The sequence below is a fragment of the Macaca mulatta genome, chromosome X (genome assembly GCF_049350105.2).
Source record: "Macaca mulatta isolate MMU2019108-1 chromosome X, T2T-MMU8v2.0, whole genome shotgun sequence".
Taxonomy (NCBI): domain Eukaryota; kingdom Metazoa; phylum Chordata; class Mammalia; order Primates; family Cercopithecidae; genus Macaca; species Macaca mulatta.
Window position 1 is genome coordinate 118,387,369 of NC_133426.1, and position 16,448 is coordinate 118,403,816.

Genomic DNA, 16,448 nt, shown 5'->3' on the forward strand with positions numbered 1-16,448 from the left:
ATATTTATATTAATAACATTTTATCAAAACAAACTTAGGGAAGATTGAATGTCACTTCTGTATAACAATTATTCCCATGCAACTTTTACAATAGTAACACATAACAGTTTTGATCAGGGTTACACCTGAAAGTAAAATAACATTATGAACAGGGAGGGCACTGAAAAGTGCCAGGGACTTCCCATAAAGCACACAATTTCTGAAATACTTATTTTAATAACATTTTATTAAAACAACTTAGAGAGGGCTGAGTATCTTTTTTGATCTAACAACTATTTCCAACATCTCTTTTCATAAGGTCAAATAATGAATCTCTGTGATTTTCCAAAGGCCCTCTGAGAAATTTCAGTGGTTTTAGGTTAAAACTTTTAGTTTTACGTATAAAATATATCCTAAAGGGTCGGGCGCGGTGGCTCACACCTGTAATCCCAGCACTTTGGGAGGCCGAGGTGGGCAGATCACGAGGTCAGGAGTTCAAGACCAGCCTGACCAACATGGTGAAACCCTGTCTCTACTAAAAATACAAAAATTAGCCTGGTGTGGTGGTGCATGCCTGTAATCCCAGCTACTCAGGTCTGAGGCAGGAGAATTGCTTGAATCCGGGAGGTGGAGGTTGCAGTGAGCCGAGATCGTGCCACTGCACTCCAGCCTGGGGGACAGGGCAAGACTCCATCTCAAAAACAAACAATTATATATATATATATGAAATGTTTATTTTATTTGATCAAATTTAGGAACTGATTTTGAGAGGGCAAAATTAAGAGTTGTGGAGTTGATTAGGTGAGATCATGAGTGCCTGAGAAATAAGACTTCTTTACCTATTTAATCAAAGTAAAAATAAAGCATTTGAAAAAAAACACAGAAGGTAACACTATCGTAAAAATGTTCATTATTTCATAAGTAAAAACCATATGTTCTATGGGATTTTTTCCCATAGATAAGGACATAATAAAGACAATGTAATCATAGAACATTTTTCTTGAAAGGCACAGAATCTCTTCTATTTACATAGATTACACAGAAGATAAGGATTAATTTTTTACATTGCAGGTAGAAGTATTAAGTTCTAAATAAAAGAAGCAAAACCCATCTAAGCAGAGGGACCATTGTAAATATCTTACTATATTTAATAGCTTATTTTCAGACTCAAGTATTATAAATCAAGGCAAATAAAATGCACTTTCCAAGTTTTGTTTTTCTTTCTGCTCTTTCATATTTGTTTTAGAGGATCTGCGAGGTCAAAACAATTTTCATAATAATGTCATCTGCCTATTTGACTCTCATTCTCTCATGAGTATACAGTGTTGTTTTCCATAGGTTACTTAATATATGATATTGTAAAGGATTAAAACTAGAAGTTAGGCCTGGCACGGTGGGTCACACCTGTAATCCCAGCACTTTGGGAGGCCGGGGTGGGTGGAACACTTGAGGCCAGGAGTTCGACACCAGCCTGGCCAACAAGGCAAAACCCCGTCTCTACTAAAAATATAAAAATTAGCCAGGCATGGTGGTGCAAGCCTGTAATCCCAGCTACTTGGGAGGCTGAGGCAGGAGAATTGCTTGAACCTAGGAGGCAGAGATTGCAGTGAGCCAAGATCACGCTACTGTACTCCAGTCTGGGCAACAGAGTGAGACTCCATCTCAAAAAATAAAATAAAATAAAACAAAATAAAATAAAATTAGTAGAAGCAGATACAAGGATCCAGGTGCCTTCTACCAGCCAAGATAAGAAAGAGATATGCGAATATGTGAAACAATTATATTCTTCTCATAAAATTTTCTGTTTTAAAAAATAGTTACTTTTTGTAAAAAAAGATCATTTATGTCAACATGCAATGTGTTCATCATTGCTATTTTTCACTGAATCAATCAATATTTTAAAATTTTCTTTTTTCTCTAATACGGTAAATATCAATATTTATAACTCACATTATAAATCACATAAGCAAAAGCTCTTTGAGGTTCTCAATAAATTTTAAAAGTGTAAAAAGGTCTGGAAACCAACAAGCTACTTAAGGAAAAACCTAATTTTTTCCTTTGAAAAACAAAAGCACATATACTGTTGTAATTCTCTGTCAGTGTTATTACTTAAAGAGTTTAAACCACCCATATTAATTATAACTTTTAATCAAAGTAACTAATTTCTGTTTTAAAAAGAAAAGAGCCAGAAGGAAAATAAAGTGTCTGGCATATACAACCATTTTAATAGAGTAGCAGAGGTTAAGAATACATATGACAAAACTTTCTATAGCCACACAAATTCTTTTTATAACTTCCTAAAGTGGCAAAAATAAATGCATTCATGACATGACTCCAAGATATAGCTAGCCACTTAACAGCACTTAAAAATAAGAAACAAAAACATTTAAATTTAAAATTATGTTTAGGTTAAACCAGTGTTTAATATTCTATTTTACTTAGAAAATAAAATATTTCTGGCCGGGCACAGTGGCTTACGCCTGTAATCCCAGCACTTTGGGAGGCTGAGGCAGGTAGATCGCGAGGTCAGGAGTTCAAGACCAGCCTGACCAACATGGTGAAACACCGCCTCTACTAAAAATACAAAAATTAGCCAGGCGTGGTGGCGTGTGCCTGTAATCCCAGCTACTCAGGAGGCTGAGGCAGGAAAATCACTTGAACCCGGGTGGCAGAGGTTGCAGTGAGCCGAGATCACACCACTGCACTCCAGCCTGGGCAACAGAGTGAGACTCCATCTAAAAAAAAAAAAAAAAATTCTGTCCAATGATTACCCATTAATTAACTCAATTTAATGTCAGTCCATGATTTTGAGTCGCTTAAAGATCTTGGAAATAATCTTCAATCTGGCCTACTTCAAAGCATAATAGCTGTTGATATAAAATGTATCACAGTAATGATTTCATTTTCTTGAATACAACTTTACATCTTTTATAATCATAAACATTTTTTGGAATAATGTCAATTTATTTGATCAGTAAAACTATGCAAGTTTAGGAAAAAGAAATCCAAGTAAAATACAATTTATGCTTGTATTTCACTTTACACTAATAAGTCAGAAAAAACCATAATTGTCAAAATAATGTTAATTATGTAATCTTGGTTTCTGAATTAGTTTCTGTAAGAAATGTTTTGTTAAAGTCCAGTACATTTAAAGTATTATAAGTCAATTTGTTTGTTTTCTGGGAACTTAACATTTAATTCATACATGTACTTATGTTCTCTATTCAGAACAGTGCTCCTTTAATTTATTTTTTTATTTTTAATATATAAAAAATTTTTTTTAAAGCCATCAGCAGCTTATATTCCCAGGCAGTCTCCCATCCAAGTACTAACCAGGCCCCACCCTGCTTAGCTTCACGAGATCAGATGAGATCAAGCACATTCAGGGTGGTATGGCCATAGACTAATTTAATATCTTATAGGAAAAAGTTTCACAGATTCAATGAGATGTAAAGATCTTTCTGAATTATAGCCACACAGATTCACAGAGAACTTATAACTTCAGATCTACAACTTCAGGCACAGATCAAGATTAAACATAGAAACACAAATATTTGCCAATCCTGATATCAAAAACTATTCTTCTTCCTGGCAGCATAAATTTTTAATTGACTTGAAGACAAAATTGGCAGACAGACAAAACTCATAAGGGAATTCTGTTGTCTCTTGCCTAACAGGAAATAGTCCTTTATAATACATTACTATTAATCTATATAACCCATTAATGCAGAGATTGAATAAACATGCAATAATATCAGATTCCCAGCTATTGCTGCTACCAAATGGGAATAACCTAGTGGTCATGTATAAATTAGAAATAAAATAATAACCCCCAAAATAACCCAGGAAGGAGAATAACAAATGAAACAGAGTGTACAAAGTTAAAGTTCATTGGTTGCTTTGATTTACCTCAGGGAGGCAAGAAAAGACCTGCCCAGGCTTAAACAGCTCAAGAGCTGGACTTCTTCAGTAAGTTGCTTCCCAGATATGTGATCTTGAGCAAACAGCTTAACTTCTCCCATTCTGTTACTCCATAGGGAAGTTGTGTAATTAAAATATGATGATGAACATGAAGACATTTAATAACACTGTAAAGTGCCATACAAATGTTAGTGATAAATATAAGAATCAATATGATCAGTACAAGATGTGACATTAACATTAAATATGGATTTATATTATGTATTAAGAATTTTATTTTTTCCTGCTTTGTCATCAAACAGCAGAATATTTGCTCTTGGAGTTATAGAGTGTATAGTTAAAAGACCTAATCTGAATCTGTTATTTTCATTGTAAGTGAGAAAACTAAGGCTCAACAGAGGTTAAATGATTTCTTTGAGGTCATATAGCTAGAGTAGCGGGGTGGTGTGATATCTAGGACACATTGCTCTATTCTGCTTCTATTCTAATGTATCAGCTAGAAGTGGTTTTGTAAACTATTTTTAGGGTTTTATTTTAATAGTAAATGTATTTCTTTCTTAGTCCACATATAAGAAATGGTCTCTGTAGCTTATTGTGCTTTGTGGTATAATTCATAGCAGATGAAGCATTATAGTCTCTGATTCATGTGTAGAAATCTTAAGTCCTGGATTTTTTTTTTTTTTTAGGACAAGTAATACTTTTGAATATTTGTGTCTTTATATTTCACTAAATATTCATATTTTATGCTCTATTTGGGCAGAAAATGATTATGCTTGTTTCATTATTCAACCATGACCTTTCTATATTTATTGTTATAAAACTGTAGTTTCACCATTATCATTAATTTTGTTAACAAAAGACCATGAGGTCTGCAAAGGAAAAACAAAGAAGAGTTTTCTTTTTTTTTTTTTTTTTGAGACAGAGTTTCACTCTTGTCGCCCAGCCTGGAGTGCAATGGTGCAATCTTGGCTCACTGCAACCTTCACCTCCCAGGTTCAAGCGATTCTCCTGCCTCAGCCTCCCGAGTAGCTGGGATAACAGGCATGCACCACCATGCCTGGCTAATTTTGTATTTTTAGTAGAAACGGGGTTTGTTCATGTTGGTCAGGCTGGTCTCAAACTCCCGACCTCAGGGGATCCACCCGCCTTGACCTCCCAAAGTGCTGGGATTGCAGGAGTGAGCCACTGCACCTGGCCGAAGAGTTTTATTTTCTAAAAAAACAATCACAGCCTCTGTTGTAAACTGAAAGCATGCTATCGGGAAAGTTCCCACCCCAGCCCTCAATCAGGTCCATATGTGCAAATGAAGAATGCAAACTCTTTCAGCCCGAATTGGTTGAAAACTGCTGACTACCAAACGGGTAGTTTTCAAACCAGAACCAGAAGTCTCTGTTGGATGCTCCTTTCAGGGTGCTGGTGGGAGTTTTCCTGCCACTGTGTCTCAGCTCCAATTACTGGTTACAGGCACTGCCTTAGCTCAGAGGCTCAAACAAGATGTTCATCTGGAACTGCCCTGTCTGGGAACTATTTTAAATTTTAACATGTCAAAAAATGTCTAAAATACACAGAATTCCCAAAGCTATGACAATCAAGGCAAAAATAAAGTAAATGTAAGGGCTGAGCATATTACTCATACAGGCCTGGTCTGGAATCCTGGGTTAGTTGTCAACCTTATATGTTGTCTTCTTGGCCTGGAGATGGGGTTTTAGTGATCTGAATTTGGTATTAAACACTGGCATTGATGTCCAAGATTCTCCAGGAGTTGGTGCCATTTTTAGGTGAGATATATGTATCCAAGAGTCAATACACTGTAACTTGGCAGCACAGAGATTGATTAACAGTACCTGAAAAGAGTTCTTCTTCCAACAGGGCTGAAGGTAGTCTTTCAATTGATGTCTCTACCAACGTACATGATCACTAGGGTGGAGGCTGCGATGCTAGAGGTCGCCATCTGATTTGGGCCTGTAAAAGGATTCCACAACCTGGTGGTGGTTAGTCTTTAAAGCTTTGACAAGGCCTTGGTAGTAGGTTAGGAAGTCTCCCTGTAACTGAGCAGGGAAAACATTTCTTCAGCCAGGTACATCAGCAGACCAGCAACGATCTCAAAAGGGGAGAGAGAGTGTTTCCTAGTAGGTGTGGATTGTAAAACTAGCAATGTCAATGGGAGGGCCTTATGCCAGGGCAGGTTAAAAATACGTAGGTTCTTCGCAAATTGGGTTTTTATAACCCCATTTATCTATTCAACCAGCCCAAAAGATTGGAGTGGTATGCATAATGAAAATGCTGCAGAATGGGCTAAATGTTCCAAATTTTTGCTAATACTTGGTCAGTTAAATGAGTTCCTTGGTTACTATAAAGGGAGTTACTTGTAGGGCTGTAGCTTCAGCAGCTGCATCAACAAGATGCTTGCCCTTACTGTCTTCAGAGTTTTCAGGGGAGGGTCCTTGGATCTTGATAATGGCAAGAGATAATAGAGCCTGAATAGCTTTTAAAAATGTCAAAACAAAAATCTTTATTTTTAATAGGTTGTCTGGAGGAGGTCAAAAAACCTCATTGTTTCCAGGGCATACGAAATTATGTGCAACCCAAAGGCGAATCTACCATCTGTATAAAAAGTTAGTTGTTTTGCCTCCAGCCAGCAAACAGGCTCATGTGAGGGTATGCAATTCTGCTTGTTAAGCTGACCAGACTGTGGGTAGGGGGACCTATTCAATAGTCTCTGCTAGGGAAACTATGGCATATCTTGTGAGGTAAGAGCCAGCAGGGCTCTTGAGAGAAGACCCGTCAGTGTACTAGACAAAGTCCAGGTTGGGTAGAGGCATTTCCTTTGGGTATATGCTGGTTTGTAAAAGGAGGGTATCTGTAAAACTGACATAGTCACAGGATGTCTTCCACTGGATATGGTAAAAGGGTTTTAATAGATTGCAGTGGGCAATGGCTAAATTGGGAGAAAAAGAAAATAGTATCTCATAGGAGGTCAATCGGCTGGCTGAAAGATGTTGGGTATGATGAAAAGTGAAGAGGCTTTCAATGGAATGACGGGCATACATAGTGAGAGGGGACTGTATGACTATTTTTTAGTGGCCTTTACAAACATAGAAGTAATAGCAATGGTTCTCAGATAGGGGGGCAATACTTGTGCCACAGGGTACAGCTATTGACTATAATAGCCAATCAGTTGATAGTTGCCCTCAAGGGGCTAAGGCAAACCCCCTAATGTGTTACCCTCTCCTTCATGCACAAAAAGGGAAAATCATAATAATTTGGATGTCATAAGGTAGGGGTAGTGGACAATTGAGTTTTTTAAACTTGGAAAGCTTGTTCACCATCAGTAATCCAGACAAGGAAATGGGGAAAAGAGGCTTTAAGTAAGGAATATAACGGTTGTACCATTAGAGAGAAATTAGGTTCCATATTCTGCAGTAATCCACAGGCCCTAAAAATTCTCTGAGCTGCCTTTTTGTAGCAAGTAAGGTGAGGAAAAAGATGACTTGAATGTGAGAGGGATCAAGGCTTAGCCCTGAGGAAGTTAATACATATCCAAGAAATTTAGATGAATCTTGACCAAATTGTAATTTTTCTTTAGAGACCTTATGACATTTATTGAGGGTCAGTTGACAGAAACAAAATGAAGAGTGTCAGCAAGGTAAGTGTTTTGAGAGGGCGAACATAAAAGCATATCATCAATATATTGTTACAGGGTTGAACCTTATAAAAAGGTTACCTTTTTCAGGTCTGCTCAAAGAATCTGGAAAAAATAGATAGGGCTCTCAGTATATCCCTGAGGAAGCACTGTCCATGTATATTGCTGGCCTCTCCACATGAAGGTGAAAAGAAACTTTCAGGTAAACAGGGATGCTGAAAAAGGCAACACAGAGGTCAAGAGTAGAGACATATTGGGTGTCAGAAGGCACATTATGTAAGAGTGTAGGTGGATCAGGCACAATGGGGTGTCAGGAATAACAATATTGGTTACAGCTCTAAGTTGTTGAACAAACCTCCATCCTCTCCCATTATGTTTCTGCACGGGTAAAATTGAGGTATTGCAAGGGCTAGTACAGGGGACAATGAGTCCCTTAGAAATAAAAGAATCAATAATAGGTTCCATGCCTGCTAATGCCTCAGAATTGAGGGGGTATTTTTCGCATTTAGAAGAGAATTGTTAGGATCTATCTGAATGAAAATTGGTGGTGCTGAGTGAAAAAGACAGATATTGGTATTCGTTTTTGCCCATAGGGTCTCAGATAATTCCCTTAAGGTAGGTTATTCAGAAATGGCTGGACAGACATGGGCTCACAAGGGAAACACATAAGTGATGTCTTAGACTGGGCGCAGTGGTTCATGCCTGTAATCCTAGCACATTGGGAGGCCAAGGCGGGAGGACTGCTTGAGCCTAGGAGTTTAAGGCCAGCCTGGGCAACATAGTGAGACCTCGTCTCTATATGTAAAAAATGAGCCGGCTGTGGTGGCGACCACCTGTGATCCCAGCTACTCAGGAGGATGAGGTAGGAGAATCACTTGAGCTTAAGAAGTCAAGGATGCAGTGAGCCATGGTTGTGCCACTGCACTCCAGCCTGTGTGACAGAGCAAGTCCCCCTTGTTTTTTGTTTTTGTTTTTGTTTTTTAAGGTAGAGGTCTCAGGTGAGTTTATTCCTAAAATAACACATTTCCCTTATGGGTAAAAAATGTTGGCTTGACTCTTTTCAAGGAAATCCTTTCCTAATAAATGTACGGGAAGAGAGGGGAGAAGGAGAAAGCTATGGTATCCAATGATGGGTTCTATCTGATAAGGAATTGGATTTGGCTTGACTATCATTGGCTGGCTGGGGACCCCTATCATCTGGGTGGTTTGACTACTCTAGGGAAGGCCATCTGAAAAAGAGTTGGAGTTCAGCACTGAGAGTGTGGCACCAGTATCTATCCATGCCTGGACCAATTTGTTATTTATTTGCAAACCAACCTTCTTTAGCTGGTTCACAGAAGGAATAAGATTGCCCTTATTTCCCTGAAGCACCCCAATCTTGTAATGAAGAAAAATCTTGCATTTTTCTTAGCTTTATCTGGGTTCTTCTGAAGCCATCATTTGTATTTTTCATAACCTCTTTTGTAGTGATAAAAGCCCTTGTGAAAGAAATAGATCCTGTTTCCCAGAATCTTGAGAACATTTTGGTTCTGTGATTGTTTTTTAAATTGCTGAATATGTAGGGCCATGAACGTAGTGGCCTTTTCCTGATAATCAAGTGTCTTATTTATTCTTCCTTTGTCTCTTTACAAAGTCTTAGAGAGACAGTTTGCCAAGGAGGCAATTTTGTGGGATTTCTTAAAGGTCCAATTGAGGTTATATTGTTTGACTAAGGCATTAAGAGTTCATTTAAGCTCTGAAAGAAAACTGGAATCAAAAAGATTAATGGTATCCTCTGTTAAGTCCTTGATACCAGAATTTTGCTGGAAAGATTTTTATTTTTATTCTTATTTTTTCAGACAGAGTGTTGCTCTGTTGCCCAGGCTGGAATGCAGTGGTGCCATCTCAGCTCACTGCTACCTCTGCCTCCTGGGCTCAAGTGATTCTCGTGCCTCAGCCTCCTGAGTAGCTGGGACTACAGATATGCACCACCATGCCCAGCTTATTTTTGTATTTTTAGTAGAGATAGGGTTTCGCCATGTTGGCCAGGCTGGTCTCGAACTCCTGTCCTCAAGTGGTCATCCTGCCTCAGCCTCCCAAAGTGCTGGGATTACAGGCATGAGCCACCGCGCCCAGCTTGGAAAGCTTTTTTGAACCAGTCAAAATAATCTAAGACAGACTCATCTCTTATTTGAGTGAATCGTTCAATGGCTTTCCAATTAATTTGCCAGAGGAAAAGCACTGGAATGACCTTCAACAAATCACAGGTTATTTTCTTTGCTTTTGTTACGGCCATGTCCCTTTTGAAATGGAAGTCCTCTAGAGGTTTTATCCATTTAGTTAGGCATATACATGTTTGAGCTACAACAATGACCCCTAGCATGTGAATTAATTGATAGATTTTGGTGAGTCTGTGCTAGTACGCACTTACGATGAAACCAAAGTGGCATTCAAATTCAAGGAAGTCAGTTTTAGGACAATCGCCAAGAGTTCAGATTTAGACTAAGGAATGTAAGATATGGTCTAACCTCCCTCTGCATTTTCACTTATTTTAAATGGGGCAATAAGAGGAGTTGAGGGGTTATGGGTAGTGTGCCTGGGATAGACAGTGAGGAGAAAAAAGGAAGTTCAGAAAGTGAAGAAGGTAGTGGCGGAGGAGAATAAAGTAGAGGTAGTGCAGAGGGAGTGAAAGGAAGAGGAACAAAGGGTTTGAGTCCTTCTTGGGAATATAATCTGGGTTAGGAGGATTTTCAAGTTTTTGGAGGCACTAACTGAGTTCAGAATTAGTTTCTCTCAAGAAGGCAATCTGAAATTCCTGATTGCATTTGGAGTTTTCGTAGTATCTATTAAAGAAAGCCTTGTATTGTCTTTGAGAGACCTAGATTCCTCTGTTCTAATTGCATGCATAAATAAATTTGATTAGGGATACAGAAAGTTCCCCAATTTAGTCAAAAGAGTTTTAAATCACCCTGGGTTAATTTTATCCAGAGCCTTAAATAGGCACAAGAATGTTCTCCACAGGTTTTAAATATAAAATTCATTGGTGCATCATCAGGTGGCTGGTTGGAGACCATTACCTTAGATCATGGGTTACCCACAGCACTGTGACAAAGGCATCCCTTTGAGTGCAACAGAGCATGAGTGTCCCCACAAAACTTGCAATGTGAGCATACTCCACCAAGCACAAGTACATTGCAAAATGCAAAAGTACTCCACAAAGTGTGAGTGTACCCCGTAGGGCCCATAGAGCCAGGTGAATGTGCTCCTTGGAGAAAACAGTCTCGGAGACCTCAACCTAAAAGCAGGAGATCTGCAGATGGGGAAACATAGCCTCCAATGTAAACTAAGTGTGCTCCAAAGAACAAAGAGTGGGTCTGGCTTAAATAGGGAAAGTTCTCCTCCCAGCCCTTAATCAAGTCTGTGTATGCAAATAAATAACTCAAAAGTAGTCCCCATTAGTTGAAAACAGCTGAGTCCTGATTGGGTAGTTTCCAAGTCCCAACCAGAAGTCTCTGTTGGATGTCACTTTCAGAAAGGCAGCTGGCAAGTTTTCCTGCCATTGTGCATGTTACTCTTCAAAAAGACAACTGCCTAAGTTTAAAGGAAACACCCTGTAGAAATAAGCCCAAGGGTCTTCTCAGGCTATGTTCTAGGCCCAATTTACCTCCAATCCTTTTTCTCCTTGAAATAATTTCTTCTCACAGCCTGTCTTCTGTATATATCCAGGCAGGGCAAAGCACAAATATAAGCTAAGGTGATACTTTAAATAGGGAATACACAAAACATTAGAAGGAGATAGAGTAAGCAATTATCTTAACAATGGTATGATGGTAGGAGAAAAAAGGGGAGTTTTGAGAAATAACCTCTCCTATACATGCCTGCCTAAGTGTAAGTTATCTGTGGTACTTTATTGTGCTAATGTGTAATTTTACATTTAAATGGTTCAGTGGAATAATTCAATAGATTGTAGATCAAGGCTTCAGGCTTTATCACCTCTATTTTACAAGTCATGCTTGCTAATGGGGGTTAACTGCTTGCAGCTTCCAGGGGACCCTGGAGGGCCCTGGTTTTCTGAGAACCACAGTTCCTAAAGAGCCCAAGTTCCAGTGATTTTTTTTTTTTTTTTTGAGACGGAATCTTGCTCTGTTGCCCAGGCTAGAGTGCAGTGGCACAATCTTGGCTGACTGCAACCTCCACCTCCCAAGTACAAGCAATTCTCCTGCCTCAGCCTCCCAAGTAGCTGGGATTACAGGCGCTCACCAGCGTGCCTGGCTAATTTTTGTATTTTTAGTAGAGACAGGGTTTCACCATGTTGGCCAGGCTGGTCTCGAACTCCTGACCTTGTGATCCACCCGCTTCAGCCTCCCAAAGTGCTGTGATTACAAGTGTGAGTCACTGCACCCAGCCAGTTAGAGTGATTTTCTAAAAGCCACTTTTGATGCACCTGTAGGCCCAGCTACTTGGGAAGCGGAGGCGGAGACGGGAGTGATCTCAGACCAAACTGAGGGTGGGCCTACTATTTTTCGTGACTCAATGACAAGATGCAAACAAACTGGGGAGGAAGAGAGTTTTTTATTTCTGTAACTGTTTACAGGGAGAAGGCCTGGAAATTATCACCAGACCAACTCAAAATCACGATGATTTCCAGAGATTATATACCTTCTAAGCTATATGTCTACATGTAAGTGTGCATTCATCTAAAGACATAAGTGATTAACTTTTTAAAATCTATAAATAAGGTCTGAATCTTGAAGACCTTCCTCTGGAACCTCAGTAAATTTACTTAATCTAAATGGGTCCAGCAAGGTGCAGTGGCTCATGCCTGTAATCCCAGCACTTTGGGAGGCCGAGGTGGGCAGATCACAAGGTCAGGAGTTCGAGACCATCCTGGCTAACACAGTGAAACCCCATCTCTACTAAAAATACAACAAATTAGCTGAGCGTGGTGGTGGGCGCCTGTATTCCCAGCTACTCCAGAGGCTGAGGCAGGAGAATGGCGTGAACCCAGGAGGTGGAGCTTGCAGTGAGCCGTGATCATGCCACTGTACTCCAGTCTGGGTGAGAGAGCGAGACTCCGTCTCAAAAAAAAAAAAAAAAAAACTAAATGAGTCCAGGTGCTGGTGTGATTACCCTTATCTTGCCTCCTGCTAAATCACAGAGGTTTGGAGAGTTCCTTCCACTTCCAACAAACTTGTTTGTGGAGCCCTGGGGGAATTTCTTCAGACCTACAATAAAACTTGTTTAATCCTGAATGGGTCAATAATTCCTTTGTTATTTTGTCATGTTTTAAGGTCCAGGAAAGGCCTAGGCAAAACTCTTGGTGGGCTTTAGCTACATTCCAGCCTTTGTATAAGGGCACTGACTTTTTTTAGCTTTTAATATTAACTTCACCACTCAGTACTGAAACAGTTGTTATGGAGGCCTTCGTTAGTGAGACATGGCCTGCCATAGGAGGACTGCTTGAGCCCAGGAGTTAGAATCAAGCCTGGGCAACAGAGCAAGACCCCATACCTTATAAGATGCCTTTTATTTTTAGTTTTTTAAAATTTTTTTCGAGACGGGGTCTCAATGTCGTCCAGGCTGCAGTGCAGTGGTGTGATCATGGCTCACTGCAGCCTCAGTTTTCTGACTAGCTAGGACCACAGGTGGGTGCTCCCACCCCCGGCTAATTACATTTTTTTGTTTGTTTGAGACAGGGTCTCATTCTGTGTCACCCAGGCTGGAGTGCAATGGCAGGATCTTGGACTCACTGCAACCTCTGCCTCCTGGGCTCAAGCAATTCTCCTGCCTCAGCCTCCTGAGTAGCTGGGATTACAGGCACCTGCCACCATGCCTGGCTTTTTGTATTTTTAGGAGAGACAGGGTTTCACCATGTTGCCCAGGCTGGTCTGGAACTCCTGACCTCAAGTAATATACCTGCCTTGGCCTTCCAAAATGCTGGGATTACATACTTGACCATTGCCACCTGGCCTAAAAAATAATATTTTTAAGAGACAAGGGTTTTGCTATGTTGCCCAGGCTAGTCTTAAACTCCTGGGCTCAAGCGATTCTTCCCAGTAGCTTGGGATTACAGCCACTGTGCCTGGCAAGGCACTTTTATTTCTGATATTCCCTTAGCCAACTCGAAGTAAAACCATCTCTTAAATGTATCTTGACAAAACTTGGCAGCAAACAAAAAAATCTCAAACTTGTCTGTCATTAAAAGATTGTGGTACCCACGCAATGACACCAACACAATACTTAGGGTATGGTGTTTTTTTACCCACCAGTTTTGAAAAAGTTAATTACATTTGGCAATTCCCCATTCCCTTATAGTGAGGGGTCTCAGGAGCTGGCTCCTACACATAAAGGGGCTTAGAAGAGTGGCTGGCACCTAGGCCACCAATAGACTTTTGCCCCACCCAACCGGTGACACAGCCCGGGGCCCCTCCGCCCCCTGGCGGCCATTACGGATTTCCGCCTCCCTCACAGAAGGCAGCCGCTGCAACGTGCGTGGCCTCAGTTGCGTCACATCCGGCCCTTGCGATCAGGGCTTGAGGAACCCGCGCCATGAAGTGCGTGTTTGTTACCGTAGGGACCACCAGCTTTGACGACCTCATTGCGTGTGTGTCGGCGCCCGACAGTCTGCAAGTGAGTGAGGGAGGCGAGCAGGCGTCGGCTTGGCTCGCCACCCGCCGTCTCCGGCCTTACTGAGCCAGCCGCGGTAGCCTTGCCTGACCGTCACGCTCGGAAAGAAACCCCCGCAACTCTACCACAGGTGCCGCTGTCTCTTAGCTGGCTCCTGCCTACGCCCGGCGGGGCCCTTCGGCTACCCGGCTACTCGGGGTCGCATGTTTCCTCTTCCCATTACCCAGGCCGTTCCTTTCCCTCATTTCTTCGGCTCCTTTCCCGGGCTTCCCCCGCGCTGTATTCTCCGCCTCCGCGTCCTCCGCCCCTCCTTCCAACGGCTCCGCCCCTCCGAGCCCGGGTTTTCCACCGGGCTAGGCAGTTTCTCCTCAGCCCCCCTGTGGACCGCGCGTCGGCGCCGGCGTCTCAAGTCAGCCGAGCTCGCCTCAGAGCCCGGCTCCTTCCCCTCAGCGCTTGACCGGAGCCCGCGCGGTTCCCCTCAGCGCGCGTGGTCCCCTCAGGGCTCCCGGTTCTCGCAGTTCAGCAAGTGAGGCAGAACGGGTAGTCCCTGGGTTCCCCCCGAGTGTGCGACTCCTTTTCCAAAGTCTTTTCCTGCTGTGGCTTTAGCGGGACTCTGCGAGCTGGGTCGCTTAGATTCACGAGTGCTCGGGAGGTTCCTCGTCGGGCCCCGGACCGGAGAATACGTTAGTTTTGAAACTAAGTGAAATTGGCCACAGGTAGGCTCTTTGGCGGCCGTGCCCCGGTCTTAACGTCAAACTTGAGTAGTGATGGTGGTTCCTGCTCTGTTTTACATAGTTTAAAAGGCCCTCGTGTTCTGATTTCCTCTTTCAGAAAATCGAGAGCCTCGGTTACAACCGACTTATCCTGCAAATTGGTAGAGGAACGGTGGTACCTGAACCCTTCAGTACTGAGTCGTTTACTCTGGATGTTTACAGGTACAAGGATTCCTTGAGAGAAGACATCCAGAAAGCAGATCTTGTTATTAGTCACGCAGGTAAAGGTGCCTTAGAATCTCAGGGTTGGGTCTTTTAATTTTAATTTTTTTTTTTTTTTTTTAAGTTCTGGGGTATTCTGGGGCACATATGCAGGATGTGCGGGTTTGTTAACAAAGGTAAACGTGTACCGTGCATCATCTAGGTATTAAGCCCAGCATCCATTAGCTTTTTATCCTGATGCTCTCCCTCCAGTAAGGAACTGACACTTGAACCTTTTCGAGGTAAAATAAAATCGCTAGCTGAACTCACTGTAGCCCTTTTTGAATACACAACTTATTTGAATATGATAATTGAGAACTTTATTGGAGAGAACTTAGTATTTTGGGGTGAGAGAAGAATGGGAAATTAATCACTGTAGCCCATCTTTACAATAAAAAACCCTAAACACTGAGGGGCAAAATAATTCACCCAGTGAAGTGTAATAAATTGTCAACTTGACATTAGTACTTGGGCTTAGCTAAAGGAGTGTTCTGCCTGCTGATTGGTTGGATTGGTCATGGAGTAAGTGGAATTGTAAGATTGTTTACACTTCTGTTGAATGTGAGTGAAATGAATCCAGTCAAAAATAGTAACAGCTACATACTGAGTAAATTGTTTCCTCTTCAGAGGACCGCCCTGATGGGCTACTTAATTAGACTTCTAGTGCATTCAGAAGAACTGCTTTTGGGGAGCAATGCAGTTTTGACTTGTTAAATAAGGTTTATTTTTATTTATTATTTTTTAAGTCTAGTTTGAGGAGAGAAAAGTCTTTAGAAATAGACATTACCAAAAGATTGGTGATTAAAAAATGTATCTCCTAGGAGGTAACAGCCTTTGGCACTGCTCTGACTGCTTTGTGTGTATTAACTTTACTCTTTTAAACAATCCTGTGAACTAAGTACTGTTAGTATCTCCATTTTACACGAGGAAACTGAGACACAAGAGTGGTTAAGTAATTTGTCCAGCCAGGAAGTGGTGGACAGATAACAATCTGGTGCTGGAGTTTATGTTCTTTTTTTCTTTTCTTTTCTTTTCCTTTTTTTTTTTTTTTGGAGACAGAGTTTCGCTCTGTTGCCCAGGCTGGAGTGCAATGGCGCTATCTCGCCTCACTGCAACCTCCGCCTCCCAGGTTCAAGCGATTCTCCTGTCTCAGCCTCACGAGTAGCTGGGATTACAGGCACACACTACCACGCCCGGCTAATTTTTTTTTTTTTTTTTTGTATTTATTAGAGACGGGGTTTCACCGTGTTGCCCAGGCTCGTCTCAAACTCCTGAGCTCGGGCGATCCACCCGCCTTGGCCTCCCAAAATGCTAGGATTATAGGC

At 41.4% G+C, this 16,448-nt stretch overlaps 1 protein-coding gene and 1 pseudogene across 14 annotated transcripts in view; one reads left to right on the top strand and one right to left on the bottom strand.

Annotated features, from left to right (window-relative positions):
• Positions 1 to 3,263: 3,263 nt before the first annotated feature.
• LOC114675288 (5S ribosomal RNA) lies at positions 3,264 to 3,383 on the bottom strand (annotated as a pseudogene).
• Positions 3,384 to 14,022: 10,639 nt separating this feature from the next.
• ALG13 (ALG13 UDP-N-acetylglucosaminyltransferase subunit) overlaps positions 14,023 to 16,448 on the top strand; it is an 82,361-nt gene continuing 79,935 nt past the window's right edge. For 5 of the 14 annotated variants that reach the window (XM_015128029.2, XM_015128030.3, XM_028842365.2 and 2 more), the window contains exons 1-2: positions 14,023 to 14,152; positions 14,981 to 15,143. In XM_015128029.2, the coding sequence (XP_014983515.1) occupies positions 14,072 to 14,152; positions 14,981 to 15,143 (244 nt within the window). In that variant the 5' untranslated portion in view covers positions 14,023 to 14,071. Of the gene's footprint in view, positions 14,280 to 14,980; positions 15,144 to 16,448 lie in introns of all 14 variants that reach the window. The other 9 variants (XM_077988036.1, XM_015128036.1, XM_077988039.1 and 6 more) reach the window with 4 other exon arrangements.